Source organism: Lolium rigidum, chromosome 2 (genome assembly GCF_022539505.1).
Source record: "Lolium rigidum isolate FL_2022 chromosome 2, APGP_CSIRO_Lrig_0.1, whole genome shotgun sequence".
NCBI classification, from domain to species: Eukaryota; Viridiplantae; Streptophyta; class Magnoliopsida; order Poales; family Poaceae; genus Lolium; species Lolium rigidum.
Window position 1 is genome coordinate 7,162,334 of NC_061509.1, and position 17,332 is coordinate 7,179,665.

Genomic DNA, 17,332 nt, shown 5'->3' on the forward strand with positions numbered 1-17,332 from the left:
CAATAAAACAGCCGATGCGCAGCCATCGACTTTAGAGGTACAGATATTATGATCAGGTATCGAGTTATCGTCTGAATTTGAGGAATGTTTGCTTGAACCTGTCTAATTTGGTAATTGAGTTTGGCCTTATGGGCGTTTGACGGTGAAAGACCGATACGCTGCTATCGGTTCTTGGTGCGTTGACCTACTTTGACAATCGGAAAATTAGAAGACACTCGGAAAATCAAATTGGGGGAACAATTTTCATTGATTCAAAGAGGGATTTTACAAGGAAGAGTCGGTTGCTCTCAAAAGGATCATCTAGTGCCTAATGCACTACTACTGGCCCTATACTAATCCCTAATCTACGGGCCATTGCTGCCCTCGTCGTCGCCGTCTTCGCCGCTGTCGGCGCTGCTGCCGGCGGCGTCCTCGTCGCTGCTGATGAAGCCGCCGGCAGGGGCTTCATCTTCCTCGTCGTCGTCGTTGTCGTCGTCGTCCGACCCGGCGCAGAAGCGCTTGGCCGGTGGGTACTCCTCGGAGGAGGAGTCCTCCTCCGCCTCCTCTTCCTCCTCGCCGGAGGAGAGGTCCGCCTCCCATGAGAAGAGGTCGTCGTCGCTCGCCGCCTCCAGCTCCCCGTCGACGAGGAACTGGAGGTCTTCTTCCCCGTCGGTGAGGGGCTCGTCGCCCTCCGACTCAATGGAGGAGTCCCAATCCCTCGCATCCCAATACTCGGGGGCGAGGGCCTCGTATATGGCCGTCAGATTGACTTCCGGCTCTAGCTCGCTGGAGGAGGAGGAGCGGAAGGAAAGGCCGGAAGAGGCAGAGGAGGAAGAGGAAGACATGGCTGCAGAGGGGGGTTTTTTGCCGATGGCTGGTGCGGAACAGGGGAATGAAGAAGCGAACTGCCCGGATGAGTTTAAATAAAGGGGATATAATGAAAGGTGATTCAATGTTGTGGCAGTTTCGAGGATGCGTTGCCAAAACTGTCAAATCGTGCAATACGGAGAAGTTGAGAAGGCAAGGCATCATGATGAAAGGGTACTGCAGCGGTTCGGCTCTGCAACGTGGTTTTGCTCTGTTATGTCAAATCATGGTGAAGGAAAACAGAGTGGTTTTGGAATTATTATTGCCAAAACCAGGGGGCATGTGTTATCACCAGATTTTGGCCAAATCAGGAGATGGGCCGCGATGGAGATGGGCTTGAAGGATATACACATAATGTATTTCTGAATCGGCCTCGTGTGTGAATTTAGGCTGCATTGCCCGTGTATCTGTACATTATGGTAGATCGCATGTTAGTTTAAAATTAAGAGATAGAGTTTGGCTCGTACACAGTTAGGTCTTTTCTAAAGATAGAAAGTCCACGGACTATAAATATGTATCTAGGGTTATTGAGAAAGGAGGACGATCACGTTCACAACAAACACAATCCAGGCGCATCGCCACCCCTTGTTTCGAGGGTTTCTTCCGGGTAAGCATCATGCTGCCTAGATCGCATCTTGCGATCTAGGCAGTATCTGTTTATTCATTGTTTGGTGTTGCTCGTGCTGAAGCCTTTTTGATGGCGAGTAACATTGTTTATCGTAGATGTTTTAGGGCTTGCATCCATGCTTTTCTGATATATTTACTTAGCTGTGCTGCCCCTGGATATCTAGCTGTCCTTACACCTATTTTAGGTGTAAGGGCAGCATCTTGCTTTATCTTTGTTTAGTAGATTCGATCTGTTATAGTTGTTCCTTGTTCTTCGAGGATTAGTTTGATATCTGCATGGTTAGGCCTTGCAAACGGGTTGAACGATCCAGTAGTGCGTAAGGTACGGTTTGCCGATCCAAGAAGGGATGTTCCGGGAATCGACTCCGTGTTGGTTTTTAGGCCTCGTTTTGGGTTAGTTTGCTGTTATCTTTCGTATCTGCCAGGCTCAACTACGTGTAGGACGTTCCGGTTATGCGGTGAAAACCCTAAACTGTCGTAGGTTGATTTAGCTCAGCATTGATAAAGCAGAACCCCCATGTTATTGTAGATCCATTATGAACCATGGGTTAATCGGCTCTTTGAGCCGATTCACAGGGTAACCTGAGAGCCGATCGAGGCTCATTTAATGTTTACGTGTCTACCATGTAGGAAACCAACTGAAGCAATCTAACACCTTCCTGACCAGGTATAGGTCAGGTGGCACGCCCTTGCAGTCACCAGGACGTGTGCCGGAGCATTGCGGGCCGTCGCCCGAGGGACCAGGGCCCACCAGCAGTCCTGGGAGCCTCCCGGCTCTCCGTGTTGCTCGTCGCTGCTCGTCGGTGGGTTTTGGCAGGCAACAGCCATACATCGCAATCCCAGGAAGATTATTGTTGCGAGACATAACAGTTGATATCATAAGTCATCATTCATTACAGACCATCATCGTCTTACAAAAGTAGATCACATGATCCAATATTACGATAATAGTTGATCTATTGATCAACGAACATCACAAATAGCGGAAGCGTAAAAGTAGTGGCTATCTAATCCACAGGCCAACGCTTGACGTTAGAAGAACTCCTAGTTGTTGTAGACGTCCTGCTGGCCGTCATCTTCATACTGCTGCTCATCTTCATAGTCTGGCCATTTGAATAGCCAGGGACACAGCCGTGAGTACTTTTAAAGTACTCGCAAACTAATACTAATGTAAGTACTTATCAATTTTAATCAAGGGGTGCTAAGCTCTAGGTTTATTTGCATAAAGCCAATTTTAGTTCATAAGCATTTCATACAAGACTCTTCATTTGCTAACTTAACTCAAGTGGGAACATTAGTGTCATTCCCACAACTCAGTTGTGATTCAATTCAAGTCACCATTTCAATTCAACATTCCTTTTTAAGAAAACATCTGACGACGAAACAGTATGGCCTTTCCAATCGTCTGTAACCGTGGACACGGCTATTCGAATAGATTTACACTCTGCAGAGGTTGCACACTTGTGCCACAACATTTGATTACATCCGTCAGGGATAACCCTGAATAATCGTAACTCAGTACGTGGATCATCAACCATAACCTTTCACTTACATACCCTAGTATAGGCACCTCTCCCCATGAGCTTGGCCTCCCAGTGAAGACAAACCGTCGACTCGGGAACTGCACAGGGCTTGGGCCGGACATTCACCTCATTTCACGTCATTTCACATCATTTCACTTTCAACGGAGGCAGCCTCGGCATAACCCCTATGACGCTTGTTTAGAGGAAACACATACTAAGATACATAAACTTCCAGTTAAGCCCTACCCATAATCAGGAATTGTGGGGGTACTAAATAATTGGAATGGTATCGCATCCGAACCCAACCATCAGTTTTTATCAAATTCATCATGTCATTCAAGTCACTTTCACCTTCAAAAGCTTTCAAAGTCATTTCATTTCACATTGTTCCCATCTAGAGTAGTCAGTTTTATTTGTTTAGCACTAGCAACTAGTCATGAGGGGTGCTAACTAGCTTTGATTGTTCTAGGCTAAATTTGATGCTCTTGTGCTACTTTAGACCAAGTGAATCATGAATCAAAAAGTAACTTTGATAAATCAAAATTAATAAAGCTTGTAAAGTAAAAAAAAACTTGGGATAGGACCATTAAGCATAAAGTAAAATGTGGTGATGCATTGCTCTTGTAGAGCTTTGCACTTTGCAAGAATATTAGCTTGCCTTGGGTGGTGTATTGATCAAAGTGGTCTTCTTCTCCTTGGAAGTAGACCTCCTCCTCCTCTTGATACTCCTCGGTACTAGCGTCTAAAAACGAATACGATGTACACAATCACCAAACAAAGCTTAAAAGCTAGGCTAAGCACACACATGAGTCACACAAGCTAGGCTAGCATCACAACATTATTATTATGTTGGTTGACTTTGTTCTCTTCTTCAGAAAAATAATTTCCTCTCATTACAAATATTAATTAGGGTTTCTATTTAATTCTTTGGAGGAATAATTTTCTCTCATTGAATCTTGTTAAGATTTAATCTCCTTAAATAATAATATATGACCTAGGTTGACCAAGGTCAACTTCTTCATAATCATCATTTGGGAAAATGATTTAAATGAGGTGATACACCTCATGCAATTTAATACTAACATGGTAGTGATTTAATGTCATCAAAATAATTCAATATGAGATTTAATAGACCATGGTCACTACCTCATGTTGAGTTACTTGAGACAAGATTTAAATGAGAGAATAGCTCCCATACTATTTAATAAATAATTTTGAACAATTTAAATGGAATAGAGATAGCCATAGAGCCATTTTTTAATCTTGACCATGATCATACAAACAACTATGTCCTATTTTTATATAGGGATTTCTATTTTCGTGCCCTCAGGTCCTTAGTTGTACTCAGTTTTCCTCAGCTCCTTAGTTTTTCCTCAGTTTTACCCAAACGTTTGTCTGAAACCCGCAGAAGCAGCTCAGACGGCAGGATTCCCGTTTAGTTGACCGTTCTGTCACGTGTGGGGCCGCGTTGTGTGGGGCCGCGTCGTGTGGGCTCGCGTCGCGTGGGGCTGGTAGAAAGGGACCGCGTGGGACAGGACGAGAAGCGTTTGGTTGCACGTGAGCAGGAGCTGGGTTCCGTCTCTCTCGGCCCAAAATTGGCATTATTAAGTGCACCTTTTTCCCCTCTTTCTCTCTGTCCTTTTCACCAAATTAGTATAAAATCTAGAGAAGCTTGCATTTCTGACTTTCTTCAATTATTTGTGCCTTTTGGCCCTCGTTGTTTGCCCAATATGGCAGCAAATCTAGTACTCCCTCCGGTCCATATGTATGTAGTTAAATCTAGAAGCAAATCTCCAGGATAATGTACGATAAATTCACAGTCATAGTAAATCAAGAAAACTAAGTACGGCCAACAAAATATAGTAGACTAGGGATAGATAATCCCTAGATAATATGGATAGATAATAGGCCGCATACACAAGCAGCCAACATAGTAACAGGTTCTTCACAACGACCATCATACTAACATAACAACAAGGGATCCCTAGCTAACAACAAAGGGATCCCAACAACAAACTAGGAGGCAGCAGCAGCAGAGCAAAGACACGTCCGAGGACTCCGCCTACCCCATCCGGCTCTGCCTCCACTTGTTGCTCTTGCTCCCCTTGGGAGCCTTGGGCTTGAGCGGAGGCATGCGCCCGGCGCCGATCTCCACCCGCCGCAAGCCGCGGAGGTGCATGCCGAGCGCCCCGTGCTTGGCGCGGAAGGAGTGGACGTTCACCGCCGTGCCGACGTTGGGGAAGGTGTTGCCGATGTTCTCAGCATGCGTGACGAGGCGCTTGAAGTCCGTGGCGCCGAGTCTCCCGGTGCGTAGTGGCACCCGTACAACTCCTTGGCGAAGTAGGAGATGGATCGGCCGACCTGCAGCCTCCGCGAGCACTTGGCGAGTCTTGACGTCCTCCTCCTCTTCGTCACCGCCGACGTCGCTGCCGTACATCCGATCCATATCAAACGTAAACTAGTGAATGAGTTGCAACGATGACTAACGTACATGATAACAAAGTTAAGAAAACAGAGTCAGCCTCGGCTAGAGTGGACATGATTATATATCTACAGGGAAGGAGTTAGCGAACTAAAGCTCATGCACAACAGATTTGTATACAAAGCAATGGTTCGCCGAACCCTCCCCGTAAAAATTTGTGCCCAACCATTCATCATAGGCAAAGAAACAGTATTCTAGATCCGAACTAGATCTGAACTTGAACACATTCGAGATTATTTGCAAAATTAAACGGTTGATATCTTTTGATTAGTGCATAAAATAACCGATTGAGATCCCATGATTACTTGCATAAATTAACCGATTGAGATCCAATATTACTTGCATAAATTAACCGAACAAGCCGAACCCCAAATCTTAAACGAAATCAAGAAGTGATCAAAACAAAATGGAATAAAATCGGCGCAAATATTAGCCCAATACTCATCCATCTACAGATCCATCTACACCAGCAAAAATAGGGTTCAAAAAGGAATGGGGAACAAAAAAGGAAGCAAACCGTAGTTACCTCGTTCCATGGGTCCTCCAGGGAGGTGTCGTAGGGGTTCGGGGGCGGGACGTACGGCACGGGGTCGTAGGGGTCCCATCCCGCCGGGATCCGATCGCCACCGGCGGCAGGCAGCCTCCGATGCACCGGCGACGGCGGGCGGCGGCGTCGTCCGTAGAGGGGACGGCGCCGAAGATGGAGGCGTCGCGCTTCGAGCCAACCTCGACGATGGGATTGGCATTCTCCTTGTCCATCTCTCCGGCGGAGGAAGAGGAAGAGGGAGAGGGAGAGGGTTTTTTGCTTTGGAGAAGATGATGGGACGTGAGAGAGTTGGCGATGCGTGAGCGAGTGAGAGTGACAGAGAGAGTGCGAGGAGGCGTCTATAAAGGCGAGGGGTGGTTAATGCGACCCGCGTCCTACGCGTGCACGGTGCACGTCCGCACGTCTTGGACTTCGCAACGCGACACGCGTCCACGATTGCACGTCTCGACTTCTCCACCGCGACCCACGTCTACGCGTCAACAATTGCACGTGTCCTCGAGTCTAACCCTGGAAATTTAGATATACTCAGGTATACCCTCGAGTCTTATACTAGCATTTTTTGTGTGCTCAATTTTCCCCTCGAGTGCTAATACTGGCTAGTGCAATATACTCAGTTTTACCCTCAAGTGGCTGGTCAACAGAGAGTCAACAAATGGGATTAACTAGTTAAATGAGTCATTTAATGTGCACAAAAATCCAAAAAAGAGTGGCACTTACTCATGGAGTCTTTACCACAAATTGCCACTTCTCAAATCATAGATAAATCATAGATAAATCAAGTTTTACCACAAATTGCAACTTCTCAAATCACCTAGTAGCTATGAAGGTGCATGGTTTTCCACAATAAGCCCTTCCCAAAACAGCTTCCCCCAAATCATACTTTGTCTAAATGAGGCCACAATTCTCACACTGATGTATATTGGTATTGCAAATAGTTTGAGGTAGGCCAAGATGGGTTTCATTGTACAAAACACGCATTTTCCATTTTTTAAATCTCATATTTGAATCCCTTAGTCTATTTACTACTCAAGTGCCCTTGGTTTCTTGATAGTACTCAGTTTTGCCCTCTCTCTTCACAAATTCTCGCAGACGTGCATCATCGCCCCATGTCACGCGGATCGTGCCCGCCGACCGTTGATCGTATGATATAGGGAACGGGCAGGATAACCCCTCTCTCTCTCTCTGTTGGCGGTTAATTAGCTTCCACCCTCTAAGTATGCTGAAGGGCGGTTTTCTGTATTATTTTTCACGCGCTAAAAATTATAAAATATTTTAGGCGTTACTTTTCACGCAAAAAATGATAAACCATCAAAAATTTGTTGTAGCCATTACTTTTCACGCAAAAAAAATGATAAACCATCACCGATTTGTTGTTGCCATTACTTTTCACGCAAAAAAATGATAAACCATCAACAATTTGTTGTAGCCATTACTTTTCACGCAAAAAAAATGATAAACCATCACCGATTTGTTGTTGCCATTACTTTTCACGCAAAAAATGATAAACCATCAATAATTTGTTGTAGCCATTACTTTTCACGCAAAAAAATATGATAAACCATAACCGATTTGTTGTAGCCATTACTTTTCACGCAAAAAAAATGATAAACCATCACCTAATTTGTTACAAAAGCTGGTTTCAGTGAGTCCTAACCAAGTTTGGCATACATGATGGCATACCTATAACAACAAGGAATATCTAAAAGGGAAAGTTTCAGAAAATTTGAAATTTAGGGTGAAAATGATGCCATACATGATGCTGTTTTTCGAGGTTTTGACCTGAAAATCAATTGGGTATTATAAAGGGAAATAAAAAGTTAGAAAAATGTAAAAACGAAACAATCTATCTATCTATGTATAGAAGATCAGCTGTATGAAATTTGAGGTTATTTAGAGAAGGTAGAAAAAATCACCTTGTTAGAAAAGCTGGTTTCAGCGAGACGAAACGGCATGCGCTTAAGCAAAGTGATTTTTTCAAACATCTCCAAATGACCCCAAATTTTCCATACATGATGCCATACGTGTAACAACAAGGAACCCTATCTAAAAAGTGTCAAAAAAGTTTGCCCAACCGTATAGCTCTATCAAAAAGAACCTCACCATGGCGCTAGTATAATTTTGGGATAGTTACAAACTTTCGTTACCTAACCTTCAACATGAAACTTGTTTCAAATTCATTTTGGCCTACGAGAAACAAATCCCAACTTGATTCGAGCACCACAACCTCCAAACGATGCCGATGTCGATATCGGCATGGTCAGAACGGCTATGCTCGCCGCCACTGCTAGGTCAACGTCGGGATGCACCCTCAATCCCATCCCCTCATTCGATCACCGACACACCGCAGATACCGCCGAGGCCAATGCCGAACGTACATGCTGATGCCAATGCCGAACATGCATGGACGCCGCTGTGGGCACGGCCACGCCGCCCCGCTATGCTGGACGCCACAGACGCTCGCGAGGTCTTTCCCTTCGCCACTACGCTCTCCTAGCACCCACCTATACACGCCAGAAAGTAGAGACACAAGTTTTCTCTACATTGCTCGCGTTCGTGTCCGACACGGTCAGCCAAAGTTTTGAGGTAGTCGTTGATGTCATCGACCATTTCTTCTATTCTTTGCATGGTTAAACGCGTCTAGTTCATATATATCTAATGCGTCTGGTCTCGCCTCATGCAGTTCTTGTGGACGTCGATCTCATCTCGGCACCCCGCATGCCACCTCCTCCGTGCCATCGCTGTAGAGCTCCGTTTAAAAATCTAATCCTACCCGTGTATTGCCCCTTGTATCAGCATCATGGCCCCACTTGTCATTTGATATACCGAAGCCCCACTCGTTCGCGTTTTGGTCATGGATACAGCGATGCTTACGGTCAAACAAAGATGGATCGTCCGACGTGTCTTTGCAGGCTCTACATGGCCCCACTAGTCAGAAGATAACGGTCAACCGTCGGGCAACCGGCCGTTACATCACGTGTGATGGTTTCAGACAAACGTTTGGGTAAAACTGATGAAAAACTAAGGAGCTGGGGAAAACTGAGCACAACTAAGGACCCGAGGGCACGAAAATAGAAATTCCTTTTATATATTCTGATAGACAATAAGAAATGTGATTTTTGAGAGTTGGAATCAACTCAAAATCATTTTTGGTTGATTTTTAATAAATGTTTGAAGTTGGAAAAGGCCCTGCCTTGTTATTTTTATCACATTAATTCTATAATGAATCTAGGGTTGAAACAAGTGTAGTTGTTTAGATAATTTTATAAGCTTTCCAAATATATAAATTTTGTTAAATTTGGCCAAGTAGATTTGATTCTATTTAAATTTGAAAATGGATGCAGTAAGCAATTTCACAAATTCGAAATATTCAAATTTGAATCACTGGGCCTAGGCGGGAAACATAACTGGGCTGCACAGCGAAATTTAAACGGGCCGGCCCAGCTCAGCGTCTCGTGCGAGTGGGCCGCCTGACAGTGGGGGCCACTGTCAGTGCCACTTAAACGGCGAAGCGGTACGCGCTGGCGTGAGACGCACGATCAGAACTGGATCGGACGGCTGGCGTGCGTCGTCGTCGGCGACGAGCGCAGCTCACTGGCATGGCGAGGGCAGGGGGTCGGAGACTCACCGGCGGCACGGCGGTCGTCGGAGAGGTGCTGCGGCGGCCTTGTCGACGATGGCGAGGCTCCTCGAACAAACGGCGGCTCCGGGGGCGGCTCCTAGCTCCTCCTTCTTCCGTGGCGGCGCTATGGGCTCCGGCGAAGCAATTGAGTGTCTACGGTGGACAATGTTGAGTGGCGAGTGAGTTCGGAGAGTCAGAGAGGAGAGGGGAAGGTGCTGGTGTGGAGAGTTGAGCGAGGGGAGCCCTCCTTTTATAGCGGCTGGGCGAGGCCGAGGTGCTGCGGCTAGGTCAGCCATGGCTACGTCGCTACAGGGGCGCGGAGTGGATGGCGATGACGCAGCGGGGTTGGCGAGGTCCTGGCGGTGACGCAGGGCTTGATCGCGGTGAAAACGAGGCGAAGACGAGGACGGGCGAGTGACGATGGCGCACGGTACTGCGGCGGATGGCGTCGACGGTGGCGTCGTGCACAGCGTTCCCGCGGGCCAGTGGGTGTGTCTACGACATTGCTGATGTCGTGGCGGTGCTGGGGGCGCAGAGAGGGGGCACGGGGTGACGCAGGGGAGTGGGGCGACGTGGTGGCCGACCGCGCTCCGGCGCGTGTCTGTGCACGCTCTGGCGTGCGCGTGCGTGTCTAGGCGCGTTCGTGCCGTCGCGTGTGGTGCACCACTTTGTCGAGCATTGTGTCTGGCACGTCCAGGAGGGTGAGGAGAGGCTATGTGACATGGTTTGACACATTGGATTCGAGCAGGGAGAGGAAGAGCAGGTGTGTGGCCATGTCATGCCACGGCATGGCATGGTTCTCCATTATTTTGCACAAACAAGCTTGTCTCCAGTACTGGCATGATGCAAGGAGTCAATGAGGGTACTGAGGATGACCTAGGGTCGATGGTTGAGTCGATGATCCACTTGATATTGCAATGCATAGGGTTGGCAGATTCATGCACACAAGGTGCTCGACCAAATGGCCGCAAGAACTTAAGTTTGGAATTTTTAGTGAATTTTGGTGGGTTGAAATCATATAATATTTGAAGTATAATGGTGGTGGTGGTCAAATTTGAGTTGGTTTGCAAAAATTCAAATTGGGTATGATCTTGTTTTTGTTTCATGGTTGCTACTTTGCTTGATCACCATTTGAATTTGAGCAAGAATTTGCAGGGGTTGTTTTGAGCAAAGTTGTTCACCTTGAGGTTGTCTTGGATGAGGTACAAAGAGTTGGCATTGTTTAGTTTGAAAATTTCCCAAAACAGGGGCTCAAAGTGGGTGTCATGTTAAAATTGGCAGATTTGACCATTATCTTATGTGAGCACAATTTGATTTCAAATTTGATTTGATTTGAGTTTCTTTGATTCGGAAAGTCTTATTAAGTGTTTAGTAACATTTTACAAACAATGGCACAAGCCAAATTAGCCTTGATCAAAGATTTGCAATTTTTCCATAAGCACATGCATGTGTTGAAATTGTTATTTTTCTATTTTTTTTCTTTCTCCATTATTGATCATGGGATCATGTGTTAGGGTTTTAGCATCATTGTTCAACACACAAACAAGTATCATGGCAATAGCACACCAATACAATAATTAAAGATGAGTTCTATGCATAGCACATGTATTATTAAAAAGTTTTTGTTGGTTCTCATTTTTGCATCTTGGAAACTCCTTGTCTTTATTTATTTGAAATTTGGGATGTTACAATCATGAAAATTATCAAATTCAGTTCAGGGTGGCCGATGTTAACACGGGTTGTCATCACCCTCACATCGTTCTCCCGAGGTGCATATGCTAACTGAAACGCTAAAGGCATGTTTGATTGCATGTAGCTATTTTGGACATTTGGGGATTATAGCCCCACATAGTTATGATTTACTAGACAAGTCCATACCACATCTTGTTTAGTTGCCCGCATTTTATTTTGGGCTCATTTTTACATCATATTTGTTTCGGAGCAAACGAGGATCATGGTCGGGAAGATGCAAATTTAGCTTGTTTGGTTGCATACAATCCTAGTGTCGTGGTCACCTCTTCTCACAAGTGGTGATCTTACCAAATAGTACTATGCATATGATATTAGCATGCTATACCAAATTAAAGTTTTTTTAAACCTAGCTACCAGAAAATATCAGTTATATACACAAAAATGGGTAGTTCATACACATCATCATATTCTTCTTCACTTCTTTATTGCTTTTATTCACTTCTTCCTCCTTTTCAGATCCTGATATGACCTTTGGTTTCCCCACATTTCGTCAGCCCGCCCCTTGCCTCTTGTTTTTCCAAGCTTAATTATCATGTAGGGGGACATCATGGTCTTCGTCAATGCCCTCAGGTGTCACCTCACTCTCTTCTGGAAGAAAAAAAACTCATCAATGTGAAAGCCCAAGATCTAGTTATGGATAATGCAACATGCAAGAACAATCTTAATTTGGACGGGGGACAGAATGACTTGGATCTTAAATCTATTCTTTAGAGCAACATATGCCAAATCGATCATGACTCTAAAGATAGTGTCTGAGATTGAAAAGTTCCTTAGAGTTCCTAGCTCATACCTTGTGGAACCAAAGGCCGGAGATTACCAGGGCGACAAGCATATCCTGCATCTTCTATGTGGAACTTACCTTTCGGGATTTTAACCCCATCAGGTTGAGCCAAGCTATCAACAATAATGCTTGCGTCATGGTTAGATCCTTCCCATCTAGCTAATATATATGTGAACTTCTTATCAAAATCAATAGCAGCAAGCATATATTGGCTAATATTGCGCTTTCTCCTCCTATATGCACAAGATTGGCTTCTAAGCACCCTAGTCATCACATGAATACCATCAACTTCCCCAATAAAATCTTTACATGAACAAATTGTTAGATTTTGGTGCAATATAATCATGTCATGAACTGCAAGCTAGAGTTTCCCACCTTGAAGTATGGTAATTATCGGTAGTTTTCTTGTATCTTCCTTGGAGTTTGACCAGATGGTGGCTTGATCATCTCTCCTATGAGCTCTCCAATTGCATACATGACTTGCTTGAAACACCAAGATATTGTCTTAGTGGATTATCCATGTGAATTCATTGGTTGTCTAGGAATGTATCACAACTGTGATGGTAGCTACCTAAATGATAAGCTTCACCCCTTCGTCCTAATTAAATCAATGTTGCATAAGTAACTACGGAATCGGCCATAAGATGAAACTAATGGTTGATGAGCTAACGGTGGGGGCGGGAGGGGGGTTACAGGTGCTTATGGGTATGTATATGACGACGTGGTGGGGGACAAAGACAAAGAGGGCAGGATAGTGTCAGAGATACGTGATCCCTACCGCTGCTGGATACGAGGGGTGCAAGAGGGTGATGGAACTGGTGCCAGAGATATGCGAATTCGGATTAGCATGTGTCACAGATCTAAATCACCTTGACCCGATATGAAAAATGAGGATTGATTGGTTATCTCGCTAGAGGTGGTCGACCAAAAGGGAGTGGCATTAAACCGCACAACCAATTCTTCGTCTCCCGTTTGCTCCTTACGCATGTCGTTTTTCTGCGTCCGGCCTGGCATAGTCCGAGTGGAAACGGGTCATTCAGTCGTTCCTCCAGAGCTAGGGGTTAGGATGATTTAAGTTTCTTGGCCATGCGAGAAAGCTCAAACCGTGGCCAAAGCCCAAAATTTGGCCCACCAAAGCCAAGAAAAGTATCCGTGGGCAACCAAACATGCCAAAAACTCCGTTGTGATGTAAGACATTAGTACCCTCCGTCCCGATTTATAGGTCCTTATATCGTAAATTTGACCCACAAAATATATATCATTAAAATGTTCTGATATTCTACTTTCTGATGATATACTCCCTCCATCCATAAAAAGAATATCCGAGGTTTGTCTAAATTTAGATGCATCTATGCACTAAAGAGTGTCTAGATCCATCTAAACTTAGAAAAAATTGCAACATCTTTTTATGGATAGATGTAGTTATTTTTGTGTTGTACAATTTATATTATGTTATCAAATTGATGATCTAGGAAAATACTCATGGCCTATAAACGCGGAGGGAGTACAAAAGTTTGAACTTCAATGAATTAACTCAAGCTGATGCAACTGTTTCTTTTACATGATGTAACTGCTGTTCTTGGTGGGAGATACAACTGTTGGATGTATTCCTAACTTTGGGTTTCTGGGTGACCGTCCGATCTAAGTTAGGCGGTGAAGATGGAGAGTGTTGAGTGCTCACTTACACAGCTTGTACCCAGGAAGTTACTGGATGGCGTCGCTCTCGCCCGCCGCCGCGGGGTCCGAGCTACCGAGGCCGCCACACATGTTCGGGGGCATTCCATTGGGAGATACGAGGTGAATTCCCGTGCGGTGTCGGTCTACGCGTGCGCGCGCCGCCGGCGCGGCGGCTCGAGCACCTTCTCCACTGCACACTCCGGTGAGGGTTTCGAGTCGAATATGCCCTCTAATCAGCTATAGATAGCAGCGCACATAATTTCTTTTTTCCTGTTACTGGCTCACGGGCATTAGATTTTTTTGGTAGATTTAGTAGACCTGTTTTGACTGGGGAATACAATGCCCAGTTCCTAAAATCGCCGTGGAGGATGCTTCTAATCGCTGCTTTTGCTCTTCTGATTCGAAGAAATTAAGATTCAGAGTCGTGTAATGATACAACACTGATAGCGAGACAGCATGCTTAGTAAGTCATAATTTGGCAGATCTTAGTACAGATTGAATGCTACCTAAGAGCTGTGCCCAAATGGCTAAACCTTTCATAACTACTGGCAGCAGGTTATTTGACATGGGACATGCCATTTCTGAGCTGCCGAGGGCCGGAAGTCACTCCTGCAATGCTTGTAAGTTGCCATTACCTCTAAATACTCTCATGCTTGTGGATATATATTGATTTCAGAATGTGTCCTTGTCAAAACTCGAAACATTTAGATGCCGCTAGAATTTGATGGCGAGGAATCAGCTGCCTGCCTGCCCCATTTGAAACCAGGTACTGCCCACAGCAAACTACAGAACCAGGAAACATGGGTTGAAAGAAACGAATCACATGGCATGCTGCGGATGATAACTAGAACATATCTCTTGATATTGCAGCAAGTTGTATGTGTTGAATACCAACTTGATCAGGGCCCCAAGGGTAGTAGGGGCATGTACATAACCCATGGGCTCCATTAGTCCTCTCATGCCACAACATATCTGAGACAGGGCGATACAGATTGCTGGTCCCATTTTTTTCTTAGCTTATTGTCTCACAGTTGAGGGAATCAGTACTACAGCACACCAGCAATCACACAACCAGAAGCATTGGCTCCACCCCTCACTGATAATCTAAAATCTGGTCCCAAGTAAATCTGATCAAAATCATTTATCACATTGTCTGCAGCTGCAACATTGTGTGCAGAACACTCATGGCCTTGTCTCCTGCGGTCCTACCCACCACTTTCGCTGATAGCTACACATATCTTGTACCTTCGAGTATAAATCCATGACCTGCTCAACACAAATTCTTCATCAGCAAACAACCCAATCTGTGCAAAAGAGACCAAACCATCAGAGCCGAAGTGCATTTGAGCCAAGAACACATAACAACCATGATGCATTCGAAGAAGCTTGCTCAACTTGCCAAGAAGTGGCAGCGGATGGTGGCAGCCGCTGGCCAGAAGACCGCAGACGTGGACGGATGCTGCAGCACTGCTTCTGTTGCAGACAGAGGACATTGTGTCATGTACACTGCTGATGGATCACGGTTCGAGGTCCCATTGGTGTACCTACGCACAATGGTCTTCAGTGAGCTCCTGAGGATATCTCAAGAGGAATTTGGCTTCTCTAGCGATGGCAAGATCACATTACCTTTTGGTGCCTCTGTGATGGAGTACGTGATGTGTTTGATTAGGAGAGAGGCCTCTGAAGAGGTTGAGAAGGCGTTCCTGAGCTCCATAGCAAGGTCTTGCCACAGTGCATGCTGTATGACCTCAACTAGACTTAATCAGCAATTTTCTGTTTGTAGCTAGAGATAAATGTTTTTGTTCAATTGGATGTAAATTATAAGATTTGTAGGAATGAAAAGACCAGTATGATAACTTCGCTGAAAATTTAAAATTCCTCACAATTCTTTGCGCACCCATCAATTAGTGTTGCTACTCGGCGAATGTTATAGATATGAATCAGATAGCTTATAGACTGAATCAACTTCATTGGTGAACTTTAAAAGGTGATTGCATAAGTTGAAAAATAGATGACTAGCAATTGTTCAGCAAGAGTTGTTTAAAAAGAAATATGTACCTCTGATTTTCTGTTTTGTTTGTTTGCCTTTCATTTATTATTGTGTAAGTTCCTGCTTTAATCAACGAATTTAGCTGAGATATGATTACTTTTTTTTTACTTCAAGTCACAACTGAGAAATATGGTCCAGTAGAACTGCTTACAACTCAATAATAACAATAAGCTAGTTGTTGTCCAGTAGGTCCATATTGGAGAGTGTAAGGAGTTACGAATTGGAGTTCACATTAGATGTTGCCAATCAAACATTCAGCCAACATAAGAGTTTATGAGTCGGGCAAGTTGTTCACTTGCTTGAACCAGTTAACACATTAAAACTGGTTGTTCAGAAACAAAGTATTGTGGGCATACCGTCAGACTATGCATCCCAATCTTTAAATAATAGATATCTCACTGGCAACAGAACTGTCCCCTACTGTTCACACGTTGGACCTGACTTACATGTAGTCCTCATCAAGCATGCCCCTAAGCCATGAAGCAGGTCAGTATGGCAGCACATTCAGATATCCAATCACCAAACCCTACCACCACTGTCTCCAACAAGTACCAAAGATGTAGCCTCTAAACATTGCATGTTCCATGCTCATGGCCTTGTCCCTTTCCAGCTTGCTTTGATAGCCTGCATGCTTATCGTTCCCCCCAGCTATAAATAGAGCAGTTCTGAACCGCAGGTTCCATCCACAAGCAAAGCACTACAACTAGATTAACACTTGACACAAAATTCTAAGCTTTCTGCCAAGAAAGAAGGAGATACAACCATGGTCAGTGCCAAGATACTTTCTCAAATGATAAAGAAGTGGCAAAGAGTGGCAGCCGTTGGGAGGAAGAGGCTCATGTGGACGGCAGCGAAAGAAGTTGATGAGTGTTGCACGTCTGTGGCAGTGAAGGGCCACTGTGCCATGTACACTGCTGACGGGAGGCGGTTTGAGGTGCCATTAGTGTGCCTCAGCACAACGATCATTGGGGAGCTCCTGAGGATGTCTCAGGATGAGTTTGGCTTCACAAGTGATGGGAGGATCACACTGCCTTGTGATGCAGCAGTGATGGAGTATGTCATGTGCTTGCTCAGAAGGAATGCATCAGAAGAGGTAGAGAGAGCTTTCCTGAGATCCATGGTGAGACCTTGCCACTACGGAAATGGTTTGGAGCCATCCATGGGAGTTAGCCAGCAAGTAGCTGTTTCTAGCTTCTGAAGATTCAGTGTTTGTTTTACATATTTTTTCTGTCCATTTTTGGGATGATGTAAATAGTTCTATATGGAAGATAGGAAATGAAAAAAACATACTGTGAGTTGGCCATTTGACTTTGTCTTGGCTCATGACTGCTTAGTCCCGCAACTCTTTTGTGTGACAAATTAAGCCAAGGCTCTATTGCATAAAATAAAGTTCAGACTAAAGTTAATGAGTATGTCAAACTGCTTTGT

At 44.8% G+C, this 17,332-nt stretch overlaps 2 protein-coding genes across 2 annotated transcripts; both read left to right on the top strand.

The window, feature by feature from the left end:
* The first annotated feature begins 14,734 nt into the window (after positions 1 to 14,734).
* Positions 14,735 to 15,691, top strand: LOC124685917 (auxin-responsive protein SAUR36-like). Its single transcript, XM_047219941.1, has one exon. The coding sequence runs from the start codon at positions 15,222 to 15,224 to the stop codon at positions 15,639 to 15,641; it is 420 nt and encodes a 139-aa protein (XP_047075897.1). The 5' UTR covers positions 14,735 to 15,221; the 3' UTR covers positions 15,642 to 15,691.
* Positions 15,692 to 16,063: 372 nt separating this feature from the next.
* Positions 16,064 to 17,102, top strand: LOC124685916 (auxin-responsive protein SAUR36-like). The gene has a single exon (XM_047219940.1). It carries the CDS (start codon positions 16,668 to 16,670, stop codon positions 17,100 to 17,102), a length of 435 nt encoding a protein of 144 aa, XP_047075896.1. The 5' UTR covers positions 16,064 to 16,667.
* Positions 17,103 to 17,332: the final 230 nt, after the last annotated feature.

What these genes read in the sequence shown, in the direction of transcription:
- LOC124685917 (XM_047219941.1), top strand. Translation starts at nt 15,222, where the DNA reads ATGATGCATTCGAAGAAGCTTGCTCAACTTGCCAAGAAGTGGCAGCGG.
- LOC124685916 (XM_047219940.1), top strand. Translation starts at nt 16,668, where the DNA reads ATGGTCAGTGCCAAGATACTTTCTCAAATGATAAAGAAGTGGCAAAGA.